The 16,212-nt window shown below is 39.7% G+C and overlaps 1 protein-coding gene across 11 annotated transcripts in view; it reads right to left on the reverse strand.

Annotated features, from left to right (window-relative positions):
* Positions 1–16,212, reverse strand: part of OSBPL1A (oxysterol binding protein like 1A) — a 245,337-nt gene that overhangs the window by 76,757 nt on the left and 152,368 nt on the right. For 10 of the 11 annotated variants that reach the window (XM_047828148.1, XM_047828145.1, XM_047828146.1 and 7 more), the window contains one exon: positions 6,256–6,412. The exons of the other annotated variant lie outside the window; for it this stretch is intronic. In XM_047828148.1, the coding sequence (XP_047684104.1) occupies positions 6,256–6,412 (157 nt within the window). The remainder of the gene's footprint in view (positions 1–6,255; positions 6,413–16,212) is intronic. 11 annotated transcript variants of the gene reach the window in all.

The following is a 16,212-nucleotide window of genomic DNA, read 5'->3' on the forward strand; positions in this document are numbered from 1 at the left end:
CTCCTGTCTGCGCCTTTTCCTTTCTAATATACTACTGTGGCCCAACAGCTTGTTAGTCCTAGATGAGCTTTTTGCATTTGAACACTTTATGTTGGGTGCTCAGCCCTCACCTGCCAAGCTCCTACTGGTCCAGAAATCTCCAATCATGTTTTTTGTGGGAGAGGTGGGTGTCACATGTAATCAGAGTGGCCTGCTGGCATCCAACCTGCCAATCTGTCCCAGGTGTCCGATCTCCACTGCCCCCCGATGGGGGGTTTCAGGACCGCCAGCTGTCTACCTCCTTTGCACTCTGCGGCACCCTGGCCCCAACCTCTGCATCTCCTGGAGTGTCAAGCATCCTCTTTCTCTGCTGCTTCTCCTGGAGCTTCTCACTGTTCTCCATCTCTAGCACTCTTCTCTCTCAGGTTTCTGAGACAGCCATGTGTCCAACTGGTTAAAAAGGTAGGCCCCACAGTAGAGCTGTGCGTTTTAGTAATACTATTTTTAAATTTTTCTTAAAAAAACCCAAAAAACAACATTAAAGCCCTCTACTTTCCAGAGCAAATAAGTATTCTGGGGCAAAGAGAAGGCTGAGAGTGCAGATTCACGGTGTCCTTAAAACCACTGGTCCCTCCGGCCCTACCACAAATCTTGGGAATTCCGGCCAGGCTCTTGTTCTTCTCCCAGGACTCTTGGGTCTTTAAAATTCAGACATGTATCTGGACTCCTGCTAACGTGACCCTGGTCACGACATGACAACAGGGAATTACCCCAAACATTTTCTGACAGACAAGAGTATTTTTTTTTCTGCCCAGGGCAACAGAGGACATCTGGGAGGGGGAACTGGTTAGCAACTCTGCCCGGACCTGATCAAGTCTGAAACCAGATCATTTGTCCCATATCTGCAGTGAGATTTCAAAACCAAGGTGGTTTTGTTCTAGTGATTAGATGTATTCAAAGTCGAATAATTTTCATGACTAACATTTTCTCACTATAATCTTACTTCTTGAAAGTTATTGTCTTACCCTGTATCCTTAATTTCTTCAACTTGACAACATATTCTTTGTATGACTTCTTCACGAACAGAAGACTGCTGTTATTTGGCTAGTAATAATTCAATTCTAAAGAAGTCACGAAGGATAAATAAAGGGTAAACTAGGCCATCATCAGGAGTCCTAATCTGCCATTTCAGCAAAATAAACCTTTGAGACTCTTAGCCACATTTACTGGAGAATAGAAGGCTTTATTCAAGTAAATACATCAGTATAAATACAAGTACATTAACTAGAATCAGATATAAACTTAGTCCCTATCACATTTCTGTTGTAAGAAATTCTTCCCTATTTTAAAACTGTTAGATACTTTATATTTCCTTCTAAAAGTCTTTAAGTTTTTCTCTTTCACAAGTGTTTGGTTCATCTAGAATTTATACTTGTGTATATGAAATAAGGATCCATTTCCTTTTTGTTTTGGAGGACCCACATTAAATGACTAACTCAGTACCATTTACCTAACAACCCATTCTTCCCCTCACTGATCTGCTAGGCTAGCTCTGCTGTATATACCAGGTTTCCTAGATCTGTGGGTCTTGGGACCTTCTAAATTTTTTTTTTTTAATGTTTGTTTATTTTTGACAGAGAGAGACAGAGCATGAGCAGGAGAGGGGCAGAGAGAGAGAGAGAGAGGGAGACACAGAATCCGAAGCAGGCTCCAGGCTCTGAGCTGTCAGCACAGAGCCTGACACGGGGCTCGAACTCACAGACTGCAAGATCATGACCTGAGCCAAAGTCGGACACTCAACCGACTGAGCCACCCAGGCGCCCCAGGTCTTGCGACCTTCTAGTTCCATTCTCCAGGTCTGCCTCCATGAAACTTCTGCACTAAAGACTTATAATCAGTCTTCACATTTGATAAAGAAAATGCTTTCCTTTCCCTCAACCTGGTTCTTGAGCAGTATCTTGTCTCTTCAAAGCCCTATGGGCTTAAATACATATTTCAGAATTCGTGTTTCAACTTCCAAGGAAAAGGGCATTGAGATTTTAATTAAAACTACACTGAATCTTGCAGATCAATTTGGCAAAAATGTCTCTCTGACAATGTATTTGCCATCTCAATAAGTTTTAGGTCTTTCAGTAAGTTTAATATTACATTTTTTGCTAAGATTTATTCCTAGGTATGTAACTTTATAATAGGTACTCTCAGTATGCCCCCTTCCCCAGTTAAGCTAGTGTGTTGATGGTGCACAGAAATGTAAACAGTTGATTGTGTATAAAAGCAACCCTGCCAAACTTCTTTACCAACTTGAACAATTTGCCGGTAGATACTTATGGTTTTTTAAAATTTTTTTTTAGTTTTTATTTTATTTTTGAGAGTGTGAGCAAGGGAGGGGTAGAGAGAGAGGGAGACACAGAATCTAAAGCAGGCTCCAGGCTCTAAGCTGTCAGCACAGAGCCCGACGTGGGGCTTGAACTCATGAACCACGAGATCATGACCTGATCTCGCTTAACTAACTGAGCCACCTAGGCACCCTGGTTTTATTTCTAAATTTCATGGCTATGGTATTATCTCTGAGTATGGCCTCCAAATAATGCTGAATAGCAAAGATGACAGCAGGCATCCCTATATTATTCCTGATATTCTAAGTACTGTCTTTACTATCTCATTAAGTAATTTGTTTCTTGTGAATTTTAACAAGATTAAAGAAGTTCTCTCTTATATTTGTGATTTGCTAAGATATTTATTAATCAGGAATGACTGATTTTATTGAACGTTTTTTCTTTATTAGAATGATTGTATGTTTTTCTCCTTTTATCATTTAATGCTATTAATGAAGTAAATAACATTTACAAATAGAATTTACAGAATTGTAACATGGATCCTATGTTTCACATTCTAACTAATCTGTTCTACATTAAGTATCTTTTATACCATATCCAGTGATGTAATGAAATAAATATCATCAGCATCTTTATCAAATATAACAACTTGGTGCAAACCACTAACAAGTTAAAAGATCAGAGCTCTGAATAAATTTCATAAATTAGGTCCGAGAGAGCTGCTCCTGTGAAACACAGCCAAGATGTCAAGAAGCCCTATCAATATAAATCGAACTACAGCATGGTGTAGCCTAATTGTCCACAAAGCAACTCAGTATATTTTCCGGAGAAAAAAATAAAATGCCATTGAAATGGAGCATTTGTTTTGTATACTCACTAACTCTGCAATATTTATGGTTCTAGGTCATAAGTAAAACCCTAATTTTGTTGACATTTCTCTAGAACTAACCTGAAAGCCCAACAGCATGCACAGCACTGGAGCCTGGAGCCTGCTTTGGATTCTGTGTCTCCCTCTCCCTTTGCCCTTCCCCCCTGCTCACACTCTTTCTCAAAAATAAATAAACATTAAAATTTTTTTTTTAAATATTTTGTTGGCAATTATCACATGGGACAGATTAAACATCCACAGTATCTACACTTTTATTATCATAGAAATTAGTTTAGCACACCTTATTTTATAGTTAATTAATATGACATATGCCCTATACCTGGAAATTTTCAAACTGTGCCCCACAATGTCACCCTACGATGACTGGGTGGAAAAGGAAAACGAGTGGGTAGAGGTTGAGGGCAAAGTAAATCACAGTTTTTGAGGAAAAATGGAATGAACAGAGTTAAAGCAGGTCATTTGCACTGAGTGCTTCCCACGTAGCAAACACCCTCCAAGGCCCCTATGTATGTAATAAACAGGAACAGAAACAGTTTGTAATGGTTTATAACACGTACTACAGAAAATAGAGCTTAAATATTTTTGTTGGATAAGGACATGAAGTAGATGTGGTGTCTCCCACTGAAGCTAGAGACGGGGGAGAAGAGCGGAGAGGACCCCTCTGAGGGGAGACCCAACAATCTCTGAAGGTGGTTGAGATTTTAAGTTTCCACACTAAATATCTGTTATACAAGTGGTTCCATGGCTAAATAGTTGAAAACCCCTGTTCTAGTTTATCAGCAAATCAGTTAGGCCATGATTTAATACTTTCCATGTGAATTACTGTAAGGCTTATCTTTTGCCATTTAAAAATATTAATTTCTCACCTTAAAAATTTTTACAATCTATATTCTTCCCATGTCCTCCTTCCTAAATTTAAGTGTGTATATCCTAGAAGGTAAATGGTGGTATGGAGGGAAGAGGAAATATATAATATATGACAAGGTCAAATACTAATTTCACGTGACTTTTAAAAATAAAATAGAAGACTGCAGATAAATTCCAGGGTCACTTTGGGCTGATCCTCCAACAGCACCTACTTCTGCTTTTCTAAAAACATCACCAAAATTACTACTAATTCAAATTATTCTTCCTATTACCACAATAATTGCCCATTATAAACACAGATTACTTACAATGCAATTGAAGGCACAGGCAAGAGGGACTTGGTAACACTGAATACTACATTTACTTTCTTAATCTGAAATGAAAGTTTTAAGTTATTGGTGGCATAGGTTCTCTTTATTTGATTAGAGAGGAACTTCAAGACAAAAGGCTAAAAAACAAAACAAAAAACTCCTAACAATTACTTTTTAAAATAGAAACTGTTATGTTTTCCCTACATACCTGATTGCTGACAATTTCCTAAACTGTCCTCTTTTCTCCTAAATACTAAAGAATATTTTATTACACTTACAGGCTTAGTAAGTTGCAGCTCATTTATCAGTTTAACTTTTCCAGTGAGGTCACTACCTAGCTGCATTCCTTTGAAGTTTTTCTTAGTGACCTGCCCTGATTTCATTTTTGAACAATTTCACCTTAACTTTCTCACTTTACCATTCTGGGTTTGACTAAGATATAACACAGAATATATAAATACAGTATAATAAATTTCTGTCAAGTGCAAAATAACTACTGTTATGATTACAGCACACATACTAAAGGGCTACTGGCACTCTGAAAGGCAGCAGAGAAATGCCTCCAGCCCTAGGATATGAGAGTATTTAAGCACAAAGTGACCCTGGAATTTATCTGCAACCTTCTATTTTATTCTGATGGATATTTGAACAACTGTATCAGCTATTCGTAAGAGTTCACCTGTGTTCTCACCAGACTGTCATAATGTATGTCTGGTAAGCCTGCCAAGTGTCCTGTTAGGTATTTCGTGTCCTATACAGAACTTTTTTAGCCCCGGACTCCCAAAGGAGTTGACAGCAACTACTGAAGGCAATCAGGAAAGCACTGCTGGCCACATAATTTTCAATAGTAAATTGCATCAGTGAGTATGTTTAGAGGATATTCCCTAACCAAACAAAAGAAAATCCTGGTTTCAATTAGTTTATTACCTAAAATTCACTGGATGTTTTCAAAAGGAGTATAAACTATTTTTGTTAGCCAGGGGCAAATACACATAAATCAGAAGGGATATGTACATTCCCCCCCCCCCCCCCCAGTAGAATAATTGAGACCAATCAGGACCAGAATCATGGCGCAGAAATGGAGTCAGAGTTACACAACTTGCACATATTAAACAAACGAAACTATCTTGTAGAAATTAACCGTTAATAACTTCTTACCCCCCCCACCCCCGTGTGCATTTCACAATGACACCAGGATACAGCCTTAACCCATAATTTGATAAAATATTTTATGAATACCGGCAGGCACATGTGCCACTGTGTCTGCCCACTTGTGCCGAAACCTGAGAGCTCCAGTGCCTGCTGCCTCTCATTACTTTGGGGCAATCTCTAGGAAGAGATCATCAAGGGAATAAAAAGATACTAATGTTATTAGGCAGTGTAAAATGGATATGTTCAACAAACCCTGGGTCTTAATAAAAGGCTTTGTTTAAATGTAACTGAATTGTATCAACAGGCAGGCAATATTACCATCCACTCTCACTAAAACCAACAAGAAGATCAAATGGCGAGAAACTAAAATAGCACGGGGAGGCAGAGTCATCAAAGATGTATGAGGAAAAAGGAGCCCAGCATCAATTGCAATAGACAATTCTGAAGAGCCTATCTGAATTTTCAACTAAAGGATTTATGTTCCCCGAAACCATGGTTGCCAAAACCACGTTTTATGCTTTGTTCCTACAATTACAGATGATGTTCTTCTCTCAAATGAGCAAAAGTACTTAAGCTAAATCCTTTCTCTGAGGTGATAACGGCAATATAAGTGTCCAACACAGACAGGGAAAAAACAAAGAGAAGGTATGCTTTTCTTTATGAACCCATAAGTATTTTATAAGAAAAAGCCAGCAATAGTGACTGTTAAAGACTGTCCTACCTGTGTTTTTTGATGCCATTGGAGAGAGCATCTCCACCACCACAATCGTTTCCCTCTGACATTCTGGGTTTTCTACTGCCCAGGTGCTCTCCTTCCTCTTCAGAGGAGCGTGCCGTCACTGCCTCCAGTCTGCTCAAGGACCGCTCGGACTCGGACTCTGTGGCAGAGCAGGTTCGCAGTCAATGAACTGAACTTGGGTGCGAGGTGGCAGTAACAATGGATATCTCCCTCAATGCATTAGGCTTTGAAACTTAAGCAGCCTACTTTGTCCTTCAACAATCCATCCATTAACCACCTCCTCAGGGATTTCAGGGAACCTGCACCCAATAAGGCTAAAGTGGATTTATGAAACAGATACAGGCTACTATAAACTTACAATTAAACAGATTTTAGACATTACAAGAGATTTCCAAAGACTATCCAATTCTTTAAGAAATCATATTCAGGAAGGCCCCCTCCCCCAAAATTTCTATCTTCCCTCTCAAAGCATCAAAGCAAAAAAAATTCAGTTTTTAGAATTCACGTATAAGGAAAAAGTTATAGTGGTGTACTCAGGGAAAGTTTAAATTACCTTTGATACTGTAGACACAGAAGAAAAGGTAATCTTAAAATACCTCAAAAAATACTTCTTTTGGTATGATATTATTTTAATCCTCAAGAGCTAAAGCTCAAAGTGTCCATATACAATCCAATTATCAGGCAGGCATTTTTAGGATAGAAATACCATGTTCCTAATTGGCTATGTATTCAGGGTAGAGCCATCTGCCTGTTTGAGAATACGAAGACAACTTATTTTTATACAACACATTATAGTTTTCAGGCATGATCACATTATTCATCTCCTTTTAGCATTTCCAGGGTGCCTTGGTGACAGTAAAGCAGGACTACGGGGTTATTAACACGTGTGCTGATGGTCTCATGGCTTTTGAGTTAGGTGAACCAGCATTTGAACTTAAGTCCTCCGACTCATTTATTGCTCTATATACTTCAGCTGAAAGTAGCAATCTACAAAAAACTTTAAATTGTGCCTGTGTTTCTACTGAAATACAAATTCAAGGTAACTTTCTAAATTCCCTTCCTAAGCAGATGACTATACATACACTCAACTGTCCTCAGCTCTAGGGCAGAACTCTTACACACATTCAAGCAAACTTCCTTAAACTTCCTTAAATTTACTGACCATCTGCTTAGTTTGTGTTACAGCTAAACTGTTCAGGAAATCAAATTTTTTAGCACTTTCTTTTCCCTCTGCTGCATTCTATAACTTAGCCAACATCAAGGAACCTTATTTTTATCACATTCGGTTGATTATAGATCTTCTTTGACTTACAATGGGGTTACGTCCCAATAAACTCATCAAGTTCAAAATATTAGGTCAGGGCACCTGGGTGGTTCAGTCAGTTAGGGGTCCAACTTTGGGTCAGGTCATGATCTCACAATTGAAGGAGTTCGAGCCCCATGTCGGGTTCTGTGCTGACAGCTCTGAGCCTGGAGACTACTTCAGATTCTCTATCTCCCCCGTCTCTCCAACCCGCACTGCTTGTGCACATACTGTCTCTCTCTCAAAATAAATAAATAAATGTTAAAATAATTAATTAATTTATGGGGCACCTGGGTGGCTCAGTTGGTTGAGTGTCTGACTCTTGATTTCAGCTCAGGTCATGATCGCAGGATCCTGTGATCGAGCCCTGCATTGGGCTTCACTGAGCATGGAGCCTGCTTAAGATCCTCTCTTTCTCTCTCTCTCCCTCTGCCCCTCTCCCACCTGGTGCTCCCTAAAATAAACAAATAATAAATAAAATATTAAGTTAAAAATGCATGTAATACACCTAACCTCCTCAACATCACAGCTTAGCCTAGCCTACCTTAAATATGCTCGGTCACTTACATTATTTGGGCAAAATCATCTGACACAAAGCCTATTTTATAATAAAGTGTTGAACATCTCATATAATCTATTGAATGTTATACTGAAAAACAAAATGGTTGTCTGGATGCAGAATGCTTGTCTTACTGGCCTACCGGGAGCCAAGGCTCACTGCCACTGCCCAGCACTAGTCCCAGAAATGATCCAAATTCAAACCCTGAAGTATGGTTTCTACTGAATACATATCACTTTCACACCATCATAAAGCTGGAAAATCGTAAGTTGGAACCATTACAAACCAGGAAACACCATAGTAACAAATGTTGGACAAGTACAATTGCAGGTTGGACAACACATCTTGAACTCTGAACCCTGGCCCCTCTGAATGGTGTTAAGTTACTTGGAGAATGTCTTTCAATGTCAGCAATTTTTATTTTCTGTAAATATAATTTTACTGGAATTTCTGAAAATATACTTTGTTCAAGTCATAGACGTTATAACAAAGAAACAGATATTTTAATAATAAATTCAAAGAGACATATTTTTCACTGTCAATTTTGTCAGGCAGTCACACAACCTTGTATTCAAAAAAATTAAAGACAACCTGAATAGCCAGTAACAAAGAAAGGACAGCCGCCATCAGATGAAATTAGTTGTTAAAATCACATTTACACATACAACTTAATAAAACAGAAAAATGCTTTTAACAAAATACAAAAGACAAAAATAATCAAGGTATCGTTCTGCAACTCTAAAATATAGAGCAAAAAAATAACTTTACTCCTTCCTAAGGAGAGGCCAGTCTGGTTCAGATGTACATACAGACCAGAGCAGTAAAATAACAGAAGTCTGTCTAGGGCACAGTGAGGTAAGGGAATCAATTTTCTCGGCTAGGTTGATGGGTATCAGGAAAGACGACGTAGGAGAGGTGGTGCCTCAGGTAAATCTTTAAAAAAAGAAAACGGCACTCAGGTAGAGGTAAGAGTGTTGGTGAGAGGAAGCTGTCTGAACAAATCCTGAATCAGAGATGATGACAGTGGTGTTAGGTGGTGAAACAGGAGTGGTTTTCTCACACCTACATTTTCAAATTTGTTTCATATGAAAAAAATTAAGATTCTGAAGAGTCAGACAAAATAGTTTTATCTGAATTGGTTAGTATTATTTAAGATGCATTAGTACTTTATAATTTAGATGTCATGAAAACCAAAAAGCACTGAAGCAAAAAAACCTCAGGCATTTATTAAATGGCACTATGAACAGCACAATGTATTTGCTGTTTAAGGGCTACAAATCATAAGACAGGGACTTGTCCACCTAAAAAGAAAATTCCTAACAAAAAGCACACATGTGCAGTAAACACCAAAGAGGTAACACAGTTAAGAGCTCCTCTGAGGCAAAGAAACTTTTTCTAAAACAAGACTTCAACTTGGTGAATATAAGCTGAAGACCTACTCCCTTCATCCATACTACGGGGCCACCGGGGTTACCTCCCAGGGATATACCACCAAATGACAGAGAGTACAGACCCTTGTCCTCTGTGGCAAGAGGTACAACCTCATGCCCTCTTTGCCCCCTCCCAGCCTGCCTTTCTACTCCTTTCTCCTGGTTCTTCTACCTCTCCCCTCCCCCAGCCCTTCTTCCCAACCTCCCTCCCTAATACAACCAGGCTATCCCCACCTTTCCCCTGGAGGGCTCTGACAAAGGTCACCAATTACCTCAATACTGTTTAGTCCAATGGTCATTTTTCAATTCTTACAGAATTACTGGCTCATTCATGGTATATGACACTGGTTAATTCATTCCCCCTCTCCCCTTACCAAGTGCAGGCAGCGTGGAGTCAAAGAACAGTATGATCTGGTCCCTGCCCAGGGTCTAGTAGAGGTGGACTATTTTGTGAACATCTGAATTTGGTAAAGTTTTCTAGGTACCATAACAGAAGTCTGAATGGGAACAGCAGGCCAAAAGGACAGGGTGTCTAGAAAGGACTGTGACTGCTGATGGAGCTCAAAGTTGACAAAAGTAAGGGTGGGGGTGGGGGGGAGAGTTATAAGAGAGGACTTTACCAAGGAGAGGGAAGAGCAGGACCCAATACAGACAGGAATGAGGCATTCAGTAGGATGGGAGTGCAAGGCACCAGGAAGGTGTGGCAGTAGGGAGTGACCGCAGGCACTGAGAAGAAGGTGAATCTCGAGTCCCCAGGGCAGCTGACCAATTTAAGATAAAGAAAAAGCAAGGCAGGCAGGAGGGCAAGGAGGATGTAAAATGAAGAAGGAAATGAGGCAGCGTCCCCATGCATGCCATGAGGGTCTGTACACCTGGCCAGGGGTTGATCACAAACTTCTCTCTGAGCATTTTAGCTTCAAAGGGAGAGAAGGAAACATGATCAACAACATGATTTACAGTGCCCCTGTGGTAAAAACTAACTAGCTGCTTAATTAAGAACAAAAGCTCATTACTTCGAATACTATAAACAGAGACATGTCTAATATACATAGTATGAAATAATTACCTAATTGGCAAAAGGGAGTCTTTTTTTTTTTTTTTAAGTTTATTTACTTTTTTTTTTGAGAGAGAGAGAGCATGTGTATGCATGTGAGCAGGGGAAGGGCAGAGAGAGGGAGAGAGAATCCCAAGCAGGCTCTGTGCTGACGGCCCAGGAGCCTGAGGAGGGGGCTCACTTCCAGGAACCATGAGATCATGACCTGAGCCAAAACCAAGAGTCAGACACGCAAATGACTGAGCCACCCAGTTGCCTCTAAATAGGGAGTTAGTCTTAATAGACTGCATTCATAGCATTAGTCACACCAATCTGTCTCTAGGATAGCATCATTTCATATGTAGACCCATAGTTATAGATATATTTAAATTCAAACATGTTGGGGCACTTGGGTGGCTCAATCGGTTAGGTATCCTACTCTTGGTTTCAGCTCAGGTCGTGATCTCACAATTCATGAGTTTGAGCCCCACATAGGACTCTGAGCTGACAGTGCAGAGCCTGCTTGGGATTTCTCTCTCCCTCTCTCTGCCCCTCTCCAGCTTGCTCTCTCTCTCAAAAAATAAACAAACATTAAAAAAACAAAAATTCAAACATGTTTAGCTAAATACCTAAAAACACCAAAGCCACTGTGGAGGTTTACCGATCAAGGTAAAGCCTGCCCATAGAAGTAATTTTCAAATCTCCCAGTAGTAATATATCAGTGGTAGATCTTAGCACTTCTGAGATCTTAAATCTCAATCTTAAAACTTCAGGTTTTCAATTTTGCCCATACATATAAATATCAAATAAACCAGACCTTATCTGTCATCCAATGTTAATGGGCAACATAGTAATGTCTTAATGGAAAGCATAAAGCACTTGGAGACAGTGCTTAATGCTTGCACTGTGGTGGTTACTGAGATATCTTATAATAGCATAAGGCAATGATCCTCATGCTTTAAAAAAAAAATACACAGGGGCGCCTGGGTGGCTCAGTCGGTTGAGCGACCTGACTTTGGCTCAGGTCATGATCTCACGGTTTGTGAGTTTGAGCCCCGCATCAGGCTCTGTGCTGACAGCTCAGAGCCGGAACCCTGTTTCAGATTCTGTGTCTCCCTCTCTCTCTGCCCCTCCCCCTCTCATGCTCTGTCTCTTTGTCTCAGAAATAAATAAACATTTAAAAAAAACAACAACACACACACACACAAGGAGGGAGATAGGGAGTTAGTCTTTCATGGGTAGAGTTGGGAGTTTCAGTTTCGGTTTGGAAGGATGAATTCGGGCGGGGGAGGGTGGGTAATGGCTGTGCAACAGTGTGACTGTGCTCCACGTGCTCAAGGCCACCGAACTGTGTACTGAAAAATGGTAAAAATGGCAAATTTTATATTACACATACTTTACCACAACAAAAATAAAACAAAGCCCAAACAAGCACACAAAACCTGTTAAGCCAAAGATCTATCATGCTGGATGTATGAACTATATTCTGGTCCTGGTCTCTCACTTCAATGCCACTGGAAAACAAAACAACGCAGAAGCTAAACTAGTTGATTTTTCTACAGACATATTTCCAAATGAAGCAAAAGACATTTATTTTAACAACATACACAAACTAGATTCTAGACAAAGTTAGCCTTTCACCATCTTTTTAATTTCCCACTGTGTTTTCCCCCTACAAACACAAGTGTTTCTGTATTGTAAGTAAAGCCACCCTAAATTTTCAGGATACTTCATCAACCTCTGAAAATCAGGGTAAGGGAATTTATGAAATAGCCTTATGTTATTTACTGAACTTCTGATGGGTAACTAGGAAAATCCGTATCATCGAATAATGAGAAAAGGAATATTTGTGCCTTTGTTTATTCCCACCTAGTTACAAAAGGACTCTGGTGGCTTACTTGAGAATTACATTTTATTGAGAAACTATGAGAATAACACTTTGAAAAAAAGACTATTTTACAAGATAAATTCTTTAGCCTACAGATAAGCATTTAAAGTAGAAACTCTGCCTGATTATTTTCTCAATGAAAACAGCATATTAATAGCATGTTTTAATGTGATCTCCACAGGCCTAGATCTTTAAAGCTCTGTTCACATTAGGACACAATCTCCTTTCACTTCACAATCCTAATCTCTCTCTCTCTCATCCAAATAGCATGGCAGCCAATGGCTGTGACTGGGTTAACGTGACTTTACAACATTTCTATCAAGTTTCATACTTTAAATATGTACAGTTCTTTGTATGCCAGTCATACCTTAATAAAGTAGTCTTCAAAAATTCAGAATTAAGAGGCTCGTTAATTCCACCCTACTTTTTGAATTTTACCCCTATTAAAAGGCTAAAAGAAGAGGTCATAAAGTTAACAATGTAAACATGCCAACAATTCTTAACGCTATCCTGATCAACTTATTTTTATATGACCTTTGAAAACGATCTTGTGAACAAATAGTACAAAGGAGCAAAATGTGGAAGAACTGTGGAGAAGGTCCAAGTAACCTTTCCCCTGTTACTTACGGTAACAGGAAATGATGAGGAGATACACACACTCAATTTAATACTTTTATTGTTGGTTTCCCGCATACTAGGCATATTCTAAAAATGTCCAAAGTAACCCAAGGTAACCCAAGCTCAAAATATCAGTGCCAAATTTTAATTTTGCCTTAAGGTACTGTTGTGTAAACTTAAAAATTACCCAGTAAATATAAAGAACACAAACAAAATAAATAAAAACCTACCACATTGAAAATAAATTGTAAACTGAAAGTCAGAATGAGTCCAGAGAGGCTGCCAAGAGGCTACTATAATAACTTACTAAGGAAGTGACAAAAGCTTGAAACAGAACCCTGGGAGCAAGCATCAAGAGTGAGAGACATTCTAGACAGACATATCTTCACTGAATGATGTCCAAGGTCAAAATCAGCCAAATAGTATAGTGTTGCTTAAGACAGAGTTTCTTAAAAGTACTGGCTTGTCCCCAAGCAACTAAATCTACTCCTGTTTTCCACAACTTGCAAAATCTGCACATGTAATTGAAGATGAAGAATTCCACACTGTGTGGACTACTGGGAATCTTATGTGTATCTATTCTGGACGATTAAATCCACAGCTTCCTAGATTGCTGACATCCTTAAAATTTTTTTCAGAAAGGTCACATATACATTCACTCTGCAGAACTAAGACCAGTTACAGAATAATCCACAGTTATTTAAAAAAACCACTTTTCTTGTGACTTCAACTTAATAAATCAACATTTACCAAGTAACTACCACACACCAGGTAAAGAGCTAGTTGCTGAAACAGTGTAGGAAGATTAAAGAGACAAGGCTGGTGCTCTCCAAGTATTCAAAGTCCAATATATAAGATACATAAGTACACATAGGTAAACATAAGATATGTAAGTAAACAATGTTTATACAAAGCATTTGTGGGGACAGTTGAAGAAGTCATTCATAAGGGACCCAGAGTACATTTCCAAGCAGAGATGACATCTGAGCTGCAATGATGAAAACTAGTTTAAGGCAGAAAAAGAGTATGAGGGGTATGAGGGGAACAGCAAAGAGACCCAAAGCCTGAAAGAACAAACGTGTGCCCAGAATATCTAGTTCAGCTAGAGACAAGGGTGGCTGAAGGAAAAAGATGTGGTCAGCAGAGCTGAAGCTTTAAAGTGAAATAGATCAGAGTTTGGACTCAACTGTAGTAATGGGGATGTTTTCCCAGGGAGTGATGAGGTCAGTTTTAGACTTTACAGACAGCTCTGATCTATCAGTGTCCTATGGCCACTGTAACAATTACCACAAACATGGTGGCTTAAAACAACAAAAATTTAGTCCTTTATAATTTTGGAGGCCAGAAATCAAAAATCACCTTCTCTGGACCAAAGGCACAGTGTTGGCAGGACCACCATCCCTCCGGGGGCACTAAAAGGAGAATACATTCCTAATGTTTTCCAGGTCTGGAGGCTGCCTGCACTCCCCGGCCTGTGGCCACATCACTTGGCCTTCGGATCACCTCAGCCTCTGTCTCCTCTCTCTCCATCTATCTGTTACAGGATACTTGTGAAGGCATTTGGGCCCCACCCACATAATCCGTGTTTATCTCATCTTGAAATCCTTAATCACATCTGCCAAGGTCTTTTTTCCCATAAATACATACATACATACATACATACATACATACAGTTACAGGTTCCCAGGATTGGAAGGCAAACCTATCCGTCGGGGACTGCTTTTCAGACTCTCACATCTGACAACATGCCAGGTGAAAAATGGCTGGCAGAGACAAAGACCAGAAGCAGTAAAACTGGTTAGAAAAGCACCCTCCACGTCTCTGGGGTCAAAGGAAGGGGAGGTGAACTAAGGCCCCCTCAGCGTGTACTGGGGGAAGTGTGAGGGAAGGGGTAAAGGTGACTTCCACATGTGTAGTTTTCCCAGTGGGAAGATGTTGATGCTGTTAACCAAGACAAGGAATGTAGAAGGGGGCCGAATATGGTGCCAAAATAGATGGGAACCCTAAATATATCATTATCCTCCACATCAACTAGTGTTCAAGCTCAGTCATTTTTGTCTTAAAAATGTATCCCAAAATTTCATTTGCTCCAATACGCAAACTCCTAATGGGTGCCAGAATCTATGCTAGTTGCCAGGGTTGCAGAATTTCTCATGGAATGAATGTACTATCCAGTTGATGGGCAGGGCTGACAGAAACCAATAATTATACAGAATTTCAACTCTGGGAAAATGGTGCACAGAGCATGAAAGTGGAGATCTGATCAAGTCAAGAAAGTCAACCAGGCTTCCTCGAGGAAGCCTCTGACCCTTCAGCAATGGTCAGAAGGACATGCGTTCACTAAAGCAACACAAAAAGAGAACTGCAACTTTCCATTCTCAATGATTGCTTTCATTCAAACTCTTGTCATCTCTCGTCTAGGACACGAGGACCCTGAATCAATCTTTACTCCTACAGCACACTCTACCAGAGTACGAACTCCTGAGTAGAGATCAGGTCTTATTTTCTTCAAAGTCCTGTCTCAGTATAATGGAATTACAAGAATTCCATTCTTGTTTACCTTAAAATGTTTACCTTAAAAAATACATGAATCTTGATAAAACAGTAATATGATGTCACTCTAATAATTATGTCTGTTGGCTCCCCATCACCAATATGCTAAAATTCAAATTCTTCAGCACAATCTTATCACAAGACTCATTACCAGCTGGTCCTAAATTACTTTCTTGGCTTCATCTTGTCACCTCTCCCCAGCACTCTCAACATTCACCCTTGCCTCAGCCACACCACAGTTCATGACATTTTTGAAAACTATTTTTCTTTACCTCCGAATGTGTTGTCCTCTCCCACAAAGCATTTTCTACCCCTGCCATATCTGTCTGGAGAACCTTTCCTGACTCTTCCAAACATTACTCAATTGTGGTGCTTTGTCCAAGTTTCTCAAGTGGTCAGCAGCCTCTCCTCCGAATTTCTGTAACCTTCGTGACATACCACTGGGTAGTACTCATTCGTTAACTCGTTGAACAAATATTTATTGAGCACCTCTTTCTTTGTCTAGCACTGTTCCAGGGGCTGGGAATACATGAATGAACCGAACAAAATCCTGCC

This window comes from Prionailurus viverrinus, chromosome D3 (genome assembly GCF_022837055.1).
Source record: "Prionailurus viverrinus isolate Anna chromosome D3, UM_Priviv_1.0, whole genome shotgun sequence".
Classification (NCBI taxonomy): Eukaryota; Metazoa; Chordata; class Mammalia; order Carnivora; family Felidae; genus Prionailurus; species Prionailurus viverrinus.